Consider the following 17268-nt stretch of genomic DNA (forward strand, 5'->3'; position numbering starts at 1 on the left):
ACACAGTGTTGAGAACAAACCAAAACTCGAAATGAGTCAACTTTAGAAAAAGATACAGTCTTCTGACGCAACAATTCTCAGTGCAATATTCCACAATGCAAATATCCATCATTCATATTATGTAGAACATACATATATAGTTTTTATTTTTGTTTTTTGAAAAATGTAAATGAATCGACCAGGAGCAGGAAAAAAAACCCCACCCATGTCCTTTTCACTTTTTCACTTGTACAGATTGAGACACTCAATCATGCTCTCGTCACACGAACATGTTCAAATGTTTTGTGGGAAAATTAGCAAGTCAAGAGTGTGTAGTGGCTTGGCATAGTTCAACAACTAACTGAATTTAAATCAATATCACGATTTCCAAAATAGTCTTGACTCTGCGTCCGTTTTCAGATAAAGAAACATTAAGTTGTCCCTTGCATTGCCCACCGAGGGAGATGCATGGGAGTTAAAATGTGATCACGAGAGTTATTTTCAAGGTTGCCATGTATAGACGACCTTTAGTCTGTAAACGGGAAGTAGTACACCTGCAGGTCTAATGCATTTCAGCCAGCCATGGGACCAAGCGGAGCCCTATCCTGGAGAATGAAAGCACTTTCAAAGCTGACCTGCAGGCAGCCCTTTGGGCAAAGGCAATTTGTATCTTTCATCTCACCCACAACACAACGCAAAGCCCATCTATCTCAACAGCCAATATGTTAATGTACCGTGTATCACTGATGAGATTAGTCACTGACCCTCTTTGTAGCCTCACTTTTATAAAGTATTTTTATCCCGAGCTTTATGTGACTGGACATTGTGATGAGGAATACTGACTTAAGATCACTGATAAACAAAAAGAGCCTTTCATATGCAACCGAGATCAGTAAAATGCATGTGGTCTGATGAAAAACACAGTAATTGATTTAACTAAACCACCTTTCATAGTTTATTCCATGTGTTCAAACACCCTTAAGCGTTGTTCAAGTACAACAATTAACAATAAAAGGGACAACAGTTCACATTTTTTTAAAATTCACATTTGTTATACTGTTAATTCATATAGCTATTTATAAAACAAAACTAAAAGATAACCCCAAACCATTCCTGTAAAATACCTTTTGTAGTTTAATACAGACATTAATTCCACAGTATTTTCTCACAGGGTTGGCTTTTCTCTGTTTTTATAATCGAGTTGTTTGACCACAGTCAAAAGAAGCAGAGAAGAATTTATTCGCTTTTCATTTTGTTCATAGAGAAAAAAAAAAAGTCTGGTTATAAAATAAAATACACACCAAATAAAAAAAAGTGACCTCACATCCCTTTGTTGGCTCCACCACATACAATTTAAGCTTAATTAAGCAGTTTTGCTAATTTTAAAGTTCATAAAAAAGGCCAACATGCACAGTCACGGTGCACCGAAGCCTTCCAAGCTAAGACCACAAATGAGTATCGAGCTTCCTCTTTAAAAAATTACAAGACATCACACAAATGAAAGTGCTTTGACAAGTTCAGCTGGGTTCTGATGAAGGGCTCTACCGCCAACAGAAATCTCTCTCATTATTTATGGATGACTGGGGCTATGACGGTTTCAAGTATAAAAAAGAAGTGATTAAAAGAGAAGGAATCTCCTTGGCTGAGGCGCAGAAAAAGGCAGAATAGAGCAAGCTTGTGAATAACAATCTGCAAGTCTGTCAGCAGAGTGATCCAGTGAACATAATGCATTACCAATACTCCTCTTGGATTCCTTTGAACAGAATCACCAACAGGGATGAGGAAATGGAGTCACAAGACATCACAAATTTTCATCCTCTAGCAGCCGCACTTGGAGAGCAAAGACTGTTAAAGAATCTTCAAAAGGAGAAGGGCACTCTTCTATTAATACAGTGCAACTGATTGCAACCATGTTGTTTTCTTTTTTCAGTATATTAAAAACCAAGTTGAGCACAGTCAAAGAAAAAAAACATGTGGTCATGTACACAACTGTCTTTGGCAAGAAGTCCCATGTCCTACATCTGAGTCAGTCACTCGAGAGCCTCGTGTTCATGTCACCTTCGGCCCATTTCACTCTGTCTCATGAAATGAATGTTGTTGACACTGTCTGCCAGCTCAGGGTATTGGTCAACTGAAACCATGTAATATCCATCGTAGCCTTGCACCTTCCCTGAACCTAGGAGCTGCTGCTTCTCTCCTTCAGTCCAGGTTCGTGAGCCCTCTTCTCCATCCCTCAGTCTCTGGCGCTCTCGGGCCCAAGCTTGGGCGACAGCTCTCTGCCGAGCCAGCTCCAACACACGGGCTTTCTCCTCATCCACGCTACTGCCATAACGAGTATTCAGACACAGAGCGCCATACTGTAGCTGAATGTCAGTAATGCGCCTAGTCCTGCCATTGACAACAGTGTTGACCTGAGACACTGTGACATTGACGCCATTCTCTAGTGTACGTCGGCCCACTGTCATACCAATAAGGGCCAGATCTCCCTCCACTGAGCCCAGTTTGACAAAATAGTGGGTATCCATTCCCATGATAGTGAAGTGGAGGTTTTCAAGGTAGAATGCATCGTTCAGAACTGCAGCCATGCGACGGCCATCTTCATTGGCCAAGCTGATGATGTCAGCGCTGATGCGACCATCTCTGATAGCAAATTTGACCCCCTTGCCAAAGATTGAGCCACCAGAAGCAAAGATCTTTTTATCTTCCGTCTGAGGGCATCCAGCACTTTTGGCTCTGTAGATCTGGCCAAAACGTTCCAGTTTTACAAAGGCCTTCAGCTGCCTCTGAACTTCACACTGAACACCCAGCAAAGACTGCAAAAAAACCACAAAGACAATACTGTTAAGTTACGCAGCCCCCGCAACAGCTTCATTCAAATATATATTTTTGCTCATTCTCTGAGGAAGAGCTTGTTTGAAATCGTTCTTGCGGATATTTCCCAAATATTCACTTGTGATTGCTTCACATTTTGATTTGTAATCTTTATCCTTATCCTACTTTGCATGTGGAATAAGGAGCACAGTCTGATTTCAGATACATCCTTTTCAAATCTGAGATTCATACTGCTTCATTAACACTTCAAACATTTCAAACTCAGTGCTGTGACTACACAGCATGAGCGATTCTTTTTATATTAACGTGAGGAACATTTGACACTAAATAAAGTGTAAAGTATACACTACAATGTACACTATATATATATATATATACCTTGTGAGCGGGTGCGTGTGCATTCCTTCTTTTTTAATTAGACATCTTTATAATGTTACATGTTGAAAATAACAATGAAAATGCCTTTATTATTGGCACATAAATCCATAATGCTTTGATGCTGTGAATGATGCAGCTTCAAAGCATCGCAGCTGCCCCTACCTTGACACATAGTTAAGGTAGGGGCAGAGGTGTTTGTCAGCAAATGCAAATCTCCCTGATCATTTATGACAGGCATGATATTTTGAAAAAGGGTGAAACAGTCATGCTGTGCCAAATATGAAACGGGAATCTGCTGGTAACTAGTGTATATTGTTCCTTAAGGGTTTACAAATGTGTACATACCATACTGCTTTCAGCCAAAATTAATACTTTGTCCTAATGCTACTTGACAAGAGATATTTGTCAGGAAGAAAGAAGCATGTTAAAAAGAGGAGAATGAAATTAAATGGAAGCCAGCCAACACCACAGTATCTAAGCAGCAGAAAAAAAAGCTCTCAAGCATCGCGCCTTCTTGCCATCGCCTAAGATAAGAGGTTGTGAACATCCTGAGGAATTTTTGTCAACCAGTCACATCTAAAGTTTCCCTGACAGTTTCTAATTCCGTCTCTCTGTGCTTTTGTTAAAGGATGGCTAAGGGTTGGAAGACTGGGTGGGGCTGAGAAATGAAGAGCAGGCTGCAGTGACCGGCATATCTGCCTGTTCTTTCATGTGACACCACAACCTGCTTCAAGGGGAAACAAAAACGGGGGTGGGGGCAGCTGTACTGTAGGGCCCCCAGGGAATCATTGCCTGGGGGTACGCTTCACACCATGCCACTCCATGTTTGTTTACCGTGCCAGTATGTGACACGGTCAGCTGTCCCAGGGCAGAAGAGGAACAGGGGGCAATGTCCTCCACTTTACTAAAGCAGCCTCCCAGGACACTCCCAGAGAGGCATCATTCACATAGCATGCTGTGCAATCAGCCTCCAGCACGAGCCGAAATGAAAGATCAAGCCTTGTGCAGCACACAGCTCATCTCTCTGGCCCCCTCACAGCATTTTTCAATCTGTGGTGGATTCAGCAGCATGGTGAAATAGGGGCTTAAATGGAACAAGATAGAAAGGCAGGCATGAATAAAATAAAGTTTTAAAAAAGCCATTTGTACAACACATAGCATGTACTGTTTTAAAGTTGCACTGCACCTAATTGGGTCGGTGTGTCCATCTGCAGTGGGGATCAAATGCATTAAACGCCTAAGAATACCATTTTGGAAGCAGGAATTCTAGATAAGAATAACACGCTTCAACATACACAGGAAAACAACTAATTATCTCAAACCTTCCTTACATATTATTTATAGTACATATTCAGAGGTGTGCTGAAGGCAAAACTCCTTCACACAATCTTGCAATCGAGGCATACTTTCTATTTAAAGATATACTAAAGTCTGTTATGGGTATTTTTGAATATGTAATTGAAAGGCTGAGTCTGTAGATAAAACATGTCCTTTCAGTTATATTATTAATAAAATGGACCTACTTATGTTTAATACTTCAGAGGGAAGTAAACATAGATGAGCTGAATATAGTCTCATATATGACTAATTTAATTTTAGCATATTGAAAGTCCTTCTATCCTTCTAAGAGTGTTTTTGAGAAACCGATGGTAAAAAATTTAAGCCACCAGATGTCTGATTTTCTTAGCAGTTAAAGCAATCAGAAGTGCATCTGTGTTTCTGAAAGAGTGTTGCATTTATCATCTGTAATCTACAACGCAATTCCCTCAGATCCCCGCGGATCTACACTTAGGCACTGAAATACCTGCAGTGTCTTTTGTTGCTTATTTATAGATTGGCACCTTTGGAGAGTTCAGAGGTTTCTTTGTGGAATGTTAGCCACAAGCTTTATGCACGAGTTAGTCCCAGGGGTTCTGACAACAACCCTTTCAAAACAGTTTACGTTAGATGAAGAAATAACTGGGATTGTTATAGATTTACACTACGCATATATGATGTGTAACATTACAATAGGAATAAGTATTTCATTTCCAGTGTAATTGACTAAAGTGTTGCTGAAATGCCTGAGATAATTCATTTTTTGATTACAAATACTTTTAAAGGACTCATGAGAGCAGGAGCACTTATCAACTATTCATTTGCAAATCACAAATTTGCATTTGTTTCTATTCACAGTAATTTTGAAAATCTTCACCTTTAGTGTCATAGAATAAATATTGATGGATAAATTCTGAAATAAATGGGACACCAACTAAAACATCACTCAGACATTTATAAGTTGTTAAGAGCTAAATACTGCATGACAGTTTATAGTAACAGTGGGGGTTTTTGCCAGTTTTTTGTGTATCCATGTTTATTAGTCTGCTGGTCAGATCAGAGAATCTTCCATCACCCCAGTAGCTTTTAGACTTACAAATAGATGAGAAGACATTCTAACCAATACCGGCTATGTTAAGGTTGCAGCCAGAGTGTAATGCAACATGAATCTTCCCTCTTGATGGGTGGCATTCACTAGTCTAGCTGTAACCAAACCCAAGAACAACAGTGGCCTGTTCAATAATTCAGGTGAGTTGGGGGCAACTTAAAAGGCCTGATAAAAGCGAGAATCAAAGCATGTCTACTACTTCTCAGACCTTGGCTAACAGTGTAAGGCTGAGATGAAATCAATGGCCAGTGGTAGAAGAAAGGGAGAGTGAATTTTCCTAATGGCAGGACAATTACAAGAGCTATTTAGCCTGACCCCATTCCCCAAGATGAGGACTAGGGAAGCAACCAGCATACCGGGCGATGTTTTGGCCTGATAGCTGCCAGCTCCTTTGGGAGTCTGGCTACATAGACTCTGCCCATTTGCTAATGATGTTGGAAAGGAGAGGGGCAGAAGTAGAAAGCGATCCGAGGTAAGATGAAAAGTGGGATAAGTAAGGATGACTACCTTGGTGCTATCCCATTCCTGCGTCTTGATCTGGGTGCGAACTAATTCGTAGGATGGCTCCATGGCCTCTGTGCTTGGTTTGCGGTAGCCGGGGATAACGTTGTACAGTTGGAAGCCAAAGGTCACCAACCAGCTGTTCACATCTGCGGGGGAAGGGTCAAAACAAATGATATACATATTCTATTAGTAGACACAATCGTTTGTGGCTTCAGAGGAACTGTGAAGAACTGTGAGAATTAATTTGTTGAATCTGAACAGTTGACATTTTGTGGGCGAGACTGTTTCCATGAAACGCTCCTACCTCGGCCAGACCGCTTGATTTGTTTGTGATAGTGGAAAGCTATGCTAAACACTCAAGATAGTTGTGATAATTCGTGTCCACTCCTGCAGGTGCCACACTAATGACACGCAGTTGGGTTACGGAAATGCCAAGTGACATCTGAGAGTGCCTGCTGTGCTGATAATTATATTCAGTAATTTGGTGTCATTTCAAGGCAGCCAAGACTTCAACACGAGATATTTTGAAGACTCAGCGGGCTCCTCTGCATTAATTTCTCTCTAATGAGATGCTGAAAGAGAGGAAAGTGACGTGTCTGAGATTTAAATACATCCAATCATGATAATGTGGTTCTTCTAATAGCAGCCACCGACACTGTGGTTATAGGTGCTGCTGCAGTCCCCTATAGCATGCTGTCATATTTTATGAATATCACAGAGAAGGCTACAGGTCTTAAGAGAAGCAAAGCCTGTCCAACCTGATCGATTTCTTTCTCGCGCCCTTCCATGTGTTTGTTACAGACAGCATCATTGCTGTGACACTCGGGGTGCAAGTCTCTCACACATTGCCGCTGCCACATTGTGGCACCTGACAAAGCTTTTTTAAATATGAATTTGTTTGAGGACAATGAAAGGACCCTGGCAATTTAGTGAGAGGAATGTAAATGTCACTGCTATCAATCACAATTGAGGCAAACCCACTACAATATATCTATCTAACAGTCTATTTAGCATTAAAATGCCATTGAGCCCCTAATGGTGGACTATGATGCTGAATGCCTTTGTGTTTGCAAAAAGTGACTACTCCGTCTCTCGGTATTGTCTTCAGGTTATTAAAGGATAAAGAATAAAAGGTAAACACATTATTATTCCTCCACAAAAAGGCATTATGGAGTAAATATAATGCAGCATGAACACATGAGAACTTATACATTCATTTATGACAGAGATCCAGCTACTGCTTGGTTTAACCACAAGGATTTCACTGAGTATGTTGTTTTCCTTCCGGCAAAAGAGGTTGATACAACCAACAAAGATTTGTATGGTTTGTATGGATTCATTGTGCTCACCTTCTCCACCGAGGTGCTTTCACTGCCATTTACCCCCTCCCCACCACAAAGAACCAGGATATTTCTGGAAAAGGACCTGAATGCTAAACAACAGAAAGGGCTTGGCCATATAGCATTGTTCCCTTTGAGCATTTTCAGAGTGATAGCTACTGGGCACGTACATAAGCAAGTATACACGAACACACATACACGAAACCCCCCCACACCTCAGTTTCCCAGCAAGTGAGTGCTTAAAATCCTCCCAAACACACTGCTTTTGAATTTAATTCTGGCAGGGTCTGTTCTTCCAGTTGTGTGAGGTTGTTAAGAATAAAAACATAAAAAATTTGACAGAAAAACCTGGAATAACTATTGTGCGCTTCAAGCAACAACAGTCATACACAGGAATGAAGGCTAATATTTGCTTGCTCTCCACAACCAAGTTATAAGCATAACTGATTGCTTTAGCAGGACTCACGTAAATACTGTCAACTTCTATTTATATTCAATTATTTGGATACAACTGAAAGTATTTTAAGTCCTACTCACTTTCACTTAGAATTGTTACAGGAAGATTCAGAGAAAATCTTGCTTTTGAGCATCAACAGAAGCAGACTGCACTCAAATCATTTTCTGATAGAAAGTTATAATTCCACAGTAAGTCCTTTTCTTTATGTTTGCAATGTTTCCACAGATTGCCTACATTTTTTAAAGACATTCATTTAAAGGTTATGATACTTAAAATGAATGCCTCTTTGTTTGATCATCAGTAGAATCCAGCGAAACTGCACTGAAGCTAACTTCCTGTCCTCTAAGGTTAGGTGGACTTGCGCTTTATTTTTTCTTAAAATTTAATCTTCTAAAGCCATAAAGCATATAAAGTCTGTTAAAAGAACTTACCTGTCATGTAGCACTTTATCTCCTCGTTATTGCTGAGAGGATTATTATTCTTGAACATGTACAAGTTGAATGGCACAATGTGGTTGCTGTTGAGACGTTTCCAGATCTCGTGGTCTGGTGTTGTCCAGCGGCCAGCAAGGACATCATAATCCCGCCTGCCCATGTGGACCAGTTTGCTAAGAGGCTCATACAGGCCTCCTTGGTAGCCTATTATGAGCTGCAAACTGGGGTTGGTGTCAAGGTAAACTTCTCCAAAAGCCGTATGGAGGATCTGCTTGATCATGATGCCTGATCCACTGAACACAGCCAGTGGCGTGCCTATGTTATCACACGCCACGTAAAACTCATCCCCACTGCTTAGCTCCATGGCAAACAGATGTCCCTGCAGGTCATAATACAGTGAGGTGATCTCAGAGCTGGAGTGATTGTACATATGGGTGACCCTAGTGGGGCTGGACAACTCAGCATAGAAGAACTGCAGGTGCTGGCCCCTGCTGCTTCTGCTGGACACCCTCCTGCCGAGGCCATCGTAACGGTATTCAATGCTCCAGCCGCTCACTTTGTTGTACACTTTAACAAGCAGGCCAGCAGAATTATACTCAAAATAGTCATTCCCTCGCTGCTTAAGAAAACCGTCCTCATCCATCCTATACTGAGTATCTCCCAAGCGAGTAATGCGGTCCCTGATGTCATAGCGTAGTGGTGTGAGGCGTGCGCTGTTTCCAGGGCTGAGAAGGTGTAAGTTGCCATTAAGGTCATAGCTGTACCTCCACAGAGGCTTGTCATTGATGGAGACCACTTGAAGTTGACCGTCAGCATCGTACTCGTATGTGTAGCGTGTCGTGTTGGCATAAGGCCCAACCTTTAGCTCCTTGGCCACCACTCGCCCCATATTGTCATACTGCACCATCATCCAGTACATGAGTGAGCGGAAGATCTCATATTGGACTTCCTTCACTCGCCCGTAGGCATCAAAGTGTTTGGTGTGGGTCATCACTGCTGTGGTTATAATTTGATTTATGTCATAATAGATTACTCCAAATTTACCAAACTGCTCTGTTTTGCCAGATACGTCATCGTAACGATACAAGTCAATTGGCAGCGGTTTCTCATTTATGACAGCCTGCATGCTAGTGACGCGGAAACTGTTGTCATACACATAGTCAAACCTAGCGTTCACCATGCCCTCTTCGCTGAATCTGAAAATCTGCCTGTCAATCAGTGGACCAATCTGACGGTAGCGAATGGTGCAGGTAAAGCCTTCACTCTGCAAGTTGACGGTCTTTAGCATGCCTGCCACTTCATCATAGGAAAAACCAATTCGAGTGGTGTCATAGAGAATCTCCAGAAGCTTAGCAAGCTTTCCATATTTGTAGATGATCCTGCGGCCTGTACCCAGATAGGTGGTCTGCAGCAACTGTCCATCCTCACTGTAGTCCTGGAGCACTGAAGCGTTACCTTCAGGGGGCCGGTAGGTGTTTCTGTAGTAACCAATGGAGCGGGAGGTCTCTAGAGTCTGCCGTGCTACGTTGGGCATGGTCACAGAGGACAGCCGATCATTTTTGTCAAATTCAAAGATATACTGCCTTTGGCTGTAGAGCAGCAGCACCATGGACTAATGAGAAGAAGAAACAGAGGATTTTTTGTGTTATATTAATAAATTGTAAGACTGACTGCATTCAAATGCTTCACTTTGATATATTTTCTGTTACACAAACACACAGTCCTAAAAGCTGTTACAGAAGCACAATGTCTGACACAATAAGACAAGATAGAGATTAATTAGAAAATTGCTACCGTTATAACGTCTAATACCAATAACACAAAATGACAGGCAATTTGTCTAAAGCGATAAATATTACGCAAGTTTGTGTCAGTCCAAATCTAATTTTCATCATGAACACAGAGTTGCTGATACTCCACTGAAATTAAGATTTCCTTAAGAGATGATTTCACAAGCTGCTTCTATTTTGCTCATTTGTCAGATCTTTTAATCCAAACAGTAGGAAGCCAAATTTTCTCACCTAAGCAAATCTAAAATTTACATCTGTGCCTGTCTTAGACCAATAAATGATGAGGTTGTAAAGCTGTCACAACAGGCGGCATCGAGAAATTGCTCAGAGGTTGCTATGACTAAAGACTATTAACAAGGTGACTGACTGCTGTTCATATTATATGCCTAAGCTACAGAATAACAGCTCCTCACCTCACCCAAACAGTCTTGCCTTCAATTAGTCAGAAGAAAGTGACATTTCACTCTGTTCTTTTCATCAGAGCTATTTCAGGCTGAACTTTGCTGTCAGACTTTGGTAACAAAGTATGTCTTCAATGCACCAGACACTTTAATTACATTTTGGCTGATATCTATTCCAGAGCCTGATAGTGCAACACAAACACTTCTGTATTATTACAAGTTAACTTTTAACTCCAGTCTAAAATCTCATAACAAGTTTCTTACACAAACACACCTTTTACACTTTATCTGTAGAGCATGCCTCCAATATTATATTACATTTTTTATCTTTAAACTATTTAATCATTATTACAGTTCAACCAATTCGTACCTTCTCAAGATAAGTGTAGCTCCAAGATTTACCATCAGCAAATATCTGGGAGGTGATTCTGCCGTTCTGGTCGTATTCCATGCGCACCGACATTGTGCCTCTTTGGATACCTGCCACATGGCCTCCAGGAGAGTAGGTGACATTGACTCCATTCAGTCGACTGCTCGGTGCCCACAATGTGGGGCGACCGGCATGGTCATAGTGGATCCGTAACGTAAACTTCCTGTGGTCATCGTAGACCTTTTCTGTTCTGGTGATTCGATCGAAATCCAACGATAGGAGGTTTCTGTTATGAACCTATAGGAGGGAACGCAGGGAGTTAGGAACACTTTATATAGCTACAGAAAATTCACCAACGGGAATAGACACTTTAAAAAGTTTGAAATTATTGAGAGGAATTGGTGCATTACTCTTCTGAGGTGGAACATTGGGAGGAGACCTTTAATCACAAAGTGATTATTTTTATATTCTTCTTTTCATAGCTTTTAATTACAAAAGTGGAGCTCTATCTCAGGACTGCAGGAGCCAGCGGAGTAATGAAATTGTAAGAATTACCACATTTCTTTGTTTGTGTCTTAGCCCGAGTATGCCTATTCAAGCAAGAAACATTAGAGTCACATTGATCATTAAATTCATTTTTAATGCTTACTGGGAAGAATTACCAGGCACAGATGACTCTCATTCTATTTTGCCTTTGCGTAAATTGGAAAAGAGAAAGAAAATCAGTTAATCTCCTTTATGACTGAACATTGTTTAAGTGACACAGCTCTTCTGAATGTATCAGGCTTAAAACGGTGACCTTTGCTTTCAGAGCAAAACAACACTGCTCTGAAGACTGCAGGCTTTATGAGGCAGCTTCTGTGCTTTAGCCAAAAAGATCAAGCAGCAGCCCTGGCATTCTGTTTCTCTGTCAGCAGCCTCCATAAACAGAAGCTACAGAAGCAAAAAAAAATAAAACAAAGAGAAGATAACAGCTTAGATTGCAGGTCAGAACAGATCTCTGCAAAAAAAAGCATTGCTTTAAACACCATCTGGAACTTTTTGTAAAATGGGTCTTCAGAGGTCTCTGGCTGTAATTAAAACTACACCTCTGTTTCTGTAATATTTATGATCTTTTTTTTTTATTAATCTTCAGAGTGTTTCTTCAGGTGTGCTATCATTTGGCTTAGTAAAATGCTTGGCAAGGCTTAAAAACATCTTAAAATGCCTCAGAAGGCTGCTTCTGGCTACTTTCCAGATACATCCCACAGAGCAGGTCACACAGGGATTGCTGAGAAAGCTCACTTTTTCAATCTCACATTGAGGAAAGCATGCTTAGGTCTCTCATCTGTGAAGGGACAATTACACCAGAGGCAATTATTGTCACTGATACCTAATTGAGAGGATTACTTTAAGTAAAACCAACAGAATCATGAGGAGCATAAATCCATGGATATTTGGAGTGGCGTAAACTATTTGAGACCTGAGACAGAAGGAGTGAACGTACATTGGATCTGGAAATAAGAACGTGTTCTTTTGTCTCCTTCGCCTTCAAACACTGTCATAACAAGTGTCACACTTCATTGAAATGGCTACACCTTTTAGTTATTTTTTTTAAAGAATACTAGTAAAGATCCCCGCTGCTCTTGTTAAATCTCTGCAGGCAGCAGAGAGCTGATGTCTTTCACAAAAAGTTCCCAGTGCTAGAATAAGGTTTGCCAAAGTCGCATGGCATAGAAGGAAAAAGTGTCCCATAACAGTGATTCCAAGTTCCCATGAGAATGGAAACCCACTCAAGGGGAGTTATTTCAAATAGAACATCACCTCTAAAATGAATTTCTCACAGAAAGTAAAAGAGTAGAAGCAAAAAAGAGACTTTTACATTACACTCAAGATCATAACAATGATGTCTCAACCAATATCAAATACTATCTGTAAGTGTCCCTGTAAATATGTAAATGTCTATTCTCAGGTTTTATGACTACTCCAATTAATTTTTCTTTAATAGCAACAGTTCTATTTATTGTCATGCTGCAATCAAAGATAATCCATTCCATGTTTTTGGTTTCTTTTTTGTGTATCTCCTTTGAACAAACAGCCAAACATTAGAAGCATCTTGTCATTGCTATCAATACTACATTCAAAAGGATGAAGATTCTTGCAAGAGTGGAGTGGCTCAAGAGTTCTTCATTAGTGTACATTAACGAAAAGCCTCAGGACATGAAAGGCACAGCACAACAAAAACGCGTACGTGTTGTATCAAAGGAACAAATACAGTCAAGCAAAGTGGGGGAAAAAGACATCAGAAATATAAACACTCTCCCTTTTCTCCACCAAAAAAAAAAGCTGTGAAGTCAGAGCCACATAGTTGTTTCTTCTACTCCTGTTCCCATGGATCTGTACTGTATTCAAGATCCTCCCCTCCCTCCAGCCGCGCACTGCCACACACTCACCCAGCCACCCACGTAATATCACTTGACATGTCACTCAAGGTCGCCCAATGATTCCAGCTCTGTTCATCCCTTCTGTTCGTGCCATTAGGCTGCTCCCATTTCCTATCTCACCCCTGGGGCCATTGTCTGTAACATACATTAGTAGCTTTCACTTCCAAAGGGACGACAAGGCCATTACATGAACAGCCAATGACAGACAAAGTGGCACCTTCCCATTAGCTGTGTTGCCTCACAGACAATGTGGAAGACAACTTAACCAAAGTAGCCATTTGCCTTACAAAGCCAAGGCAAAACAATAAAGGCCACCAGATGCAATTTAAATCAGTGTTGTGCGGGTTAATGCCTAAATCCTACATACATTATGGACAAGCACTTTGAATTTGTTGCATTATGAGAGGAGACCTGTTGATATGCAATATACAAGTAACTCTTAATTTTGATTTTAACGAGAAAGTATTTTATATGTTACAGGCTATTAATCAATCCATTTTTTTCCATTTATGTAATTTAGCATCGCTTGGAGCGTATTCCAGGTGTCATGGGGCAAAAGCCAAAGTATATTGTGGACGAACAGCCAATTTATCACAGACCTAAAGCAAAGCGAGAGAGACAGAACAATTTAGAATAGCTGATTCATCAAACACGCATGTCTTTGGACTGTGGGAAGTACAGAGAAAGAAGCCATGCAGGTAAAGGGACAACATGTAAATTCGAAACAGAAAGGCCAGCCAGTGGATTCAAACCCAGGACTTTGTCGTTGTGACCACTGTACTGCTCTGTTAGGATCTATACACAGACTGAAATCACTTTATTTAATCTACTTATGTCAAATTCAGATCAAAATTAGCCTACAAAAAATGTACCAGATTGTGTGTGTGGGTGGGCTTCTACAGCTATGGGTGAGAAGATACCATATGTTCCAGAAAGTCAAATCTGAGTAATACATCCATGAGTGTGATGGCCTATGATTAACTGATTTATAGCTGTGAGACAGAGCTCAAAACAGAGCTTTATTAATTATTTACTATAATAATTTGACATGTCATTGTATTGTCATGCGGCCAACTTAACTTATGCACAACAAACAACTGAGCTTTTGAGTCGCAGCTTCTATAGGAAGAAAAAAATAGAGTTCACAATGAACCTGACACCATTAGATCTGCAGCTACACTTTTATTTCTTGTGAATTTGGATTTTTTTCTGGAGTTTGTGGTTTTTCGGCATAAATACTGCCCTATTTGAAGTAGTAGAATAACTACATGGACTGTAGCTGATGATTTGAGAAAATATGAAATAAGACACTAGACATTTAGCCTATGATGAAAAACCTTGCATAAAACCATGAGTGTCTCTTAGCAAGACAGCATGCTTACCCTTAATCTGCGTCCATACACAGTAACTTGGCCACGTGCCTGCTCCTTTCTCTGTCTCCACTCCACCAGGTTAAGGCCGTTGTCGATAGCCAGGGTTACGTTCCTCTTGCTGACTGTGGGGTTGACCGTACCAGCCAGCAGGTGGGGTTCAGTATACAGCGACACCTCCATACCATTGGCCAAAACTAGACGCAGCGAACCGTCCAAACCAATGAAGTAGCTGTTCCGAACTTGATCTAAGGACGGAGAGATGGGATGGAGAAAAACGAGTATGATTAGAAGGCAAGCAACAATCATAGCTTCTTGGAACTAAAGCAAGAGGACTAAATCTAATATCCATGTCAGTGAGGCGCAAACATAATGACCTGAAATGGCTGCTCAGCAAAAAGAAATCCTTTAGCAGCAGTATTTAACAGAACCACTGCAATAACGCAGTGGGTCTCTGACAACAAAGATCAATAGTGAGAGGTTTCACAGTGCCAGTAAAGCAAAGTTTTACAGCTGTTGCAGCAGCCTGGAGGATATGGAGGAATGAAAACTATCAAAAGCTGCTGGCTTGCCTGTGGCCACAGAGAAGGCAGGGTGAGATACGCACACGCACGCATGTGCACACACACTTACACACACTCACCCACAAGGGATAGATCTGAGCCTGTCTGTTACTGTCCCTAGGTGACGGCAGCCTGTGTTCCAGCTCCAGACCAATGACTAATGTTTCCACTGAGCATCTCATATACATTCAGAGAATGTGTCCTTCTTACCTCCTGTCAGTAGACTGACAGGGACCAGGATGAATGTGATTCTCAATATGAACAATAGAAAAATAATGGTTTGTCAGCCAGCACATTAGTTACTTGACTTCATTTAACAGAAAAAACGAACTCATACGCTGCAATTTCCTTGCGTTCATGTGTCATGTTCAAGTGGCTGTGACAGTTTCTTTGCTGTGGACACAGAACAACAATAAACACAACGTGTGGGGAAAGGCTTTTTTAAAAAAAAAAAAAATCTTTTTCTTTTTCACAAAGCACCACAGGATGTGTTGTGCTGTTGCGACAAGAGAAACAGATAGAGGCATGACTGACCTTGTACTGGCCCTTGCCTCTTTACATCATATGGACACTTTAGGGGTTGACCAAAGACTACTGGGGCAGACCCTACCTAAAAGAGGCCTCAGAGACCAACAAAGCTCAAAATGCTGCAAAAGTAGTACACACACTCAGTTCAGCAATAGAAGGGGGAAAAATACTGGCTGTCATGAAATATAGCAAACCATAACAATGTGGTTTGCTATAATTTCCTAATAGCTCACAGTGGCTTATATGTAAAACAGACTTGCATTTTTCTTCTATAAACAGCATTCTATGTGCAGTATCTTTAAGCTTTAAAAGCAAATAATTGCAACTTTTTATTATTTGGATATATTTTATTATCTTGTAATACACCTGATTATTTTTCTAGCTATAAAGCTTCTGCCCTTAATCCCTTAAATCTTAAAAGTTATCTGTTTCACAAAACTGTGATGATAGCTTGCTGAGAAGAGGGGACAAAAACAGCCAAATGAGCAGGAAAGAAACTCGAAGGCAGCACAGTCATATGCTATGTGATCACCCAGCTAACAAAGCAGACAATAGTGAATTAATTAACAGCAGATTTCCTGGCGCCACTTTCCTCACAGGCAGATGCCTAAGACAAGGTCACAACATGGAGGTGGCCACTCCGTTAAACAAAAGTGAGAAACCAGAGAGTGTCATCTCCCGTTTCAGACACAGCTTTGCGGTCAGTAGTCTAAGAAGGGATATGCTCAGAAACAGAAAGTAGAAGGGTGTATGCGTAACCCATCTTTAAAAAATTGAAAGTTGCTCCAGATTTAGTGAAGATAATATCAGATAGATATCAGACAGATACCAAAAACACCTAGAGGTGTTCAAAAACAGCCTTATCTTCTCATGAATCTTTCTCAGCAATTTTTTTAAAACCTTGAGGATCTTGTATGGACCACCGGCACTGTGTTTTATCGTTTATTTTTTTTGACAGAAAAATCAATATTTGTTTCATTTCTGTGAAATGCAAGCTGCACTACACATGTTATTAAAAACAGAGAAGCACCTCTGTGAGTGATATTAACACAGCTAAGTCTGAGACGGGATGTCTTCAAACCCACAGATAAGATTTAAAATCTGATCATGTCTGGAGCAATCCAGACAGTGTTGCTTTTAATTCACATCTGTATCCGAGACACCTGCCTCGGCCTTATTGTCGAAAGATAAAGGCAAATGTGATTTGCACTGCCCAAATCAAAAAGAAAATACATTTAACAAAGTCAAAAGCTATGCAACTCTACAGAAAGTCATGTTTCAATTTTAAATTCAAAAGTAATTTACTGGCATGAAAGGAACACAGCACAAAATCAATACATATATTAAATCAATTAACGCAATGCAACATGCTTACTAAATATTTATATTATATGCACATATGTCTGTGTATGTCCAGATCACTGGACTATTTATTTATTAAACACTATTTATATATAACCCCCCTTTTTTTCTT

General features: G+C 40.5%; 1 protein-coding gene across 6 annotated transcripts in view; it reads right to left on the reverse strand.

The window, feature by feature from the left end:
• Positions 1 to 906: 906 nt before the first annotated feature.
• The window catches only part of tenm4 (teneurin transmembrane protein 4), a 144111-nt gene continuing 127749 nt past the window's right edge, over positions 907 to 17268 (reverse strand). For all 6 annotated transcript variants that reach the window (XM_080289317.1, XM_080289316.1, XM_026192542.2 and 3 more), the window contains 5 exons: positions 14716 to 14951; positions 10911 to 11207; positions 8347 to 9961; positions 6122 to 6264; positions 907 to 2792 (listed from right to left, as the gene is read on the reverse strand). In XM_080289317.1, coding sequence (XP_080145443.1) covers positions 2034 to 2792; positions 6122 to 6264; positions 8347 to 9961; positions 10911 to 11207; positions 14716 to 14951 — 3050 coding nt within the window. In that variant the 3' untranslated portion in view covers positions 907 to 2033. The remainder of the gene's footprint in view (positions 2793 to 6121; positions 6265 to 8346; positions 9962 to 10910; positions 11208 to 14715; positions 14952 to 17268) is intronic.

Source organism: Astatotilapia calliptera, chromosome 14 (genome assembly GCF_964374335.1).
Source record: "Astatotilapia calliptera chromosome 14, fAstCal68.1, whole genome shotgun sequence".
In the NCBI taxonomy this organism is placed as follows: Eukaryota; Metazoa; Chordata; class Actinopteri; order Cichliformes; family Cichlidae; genus Astatotilapia; species Astatotilapia calliptera.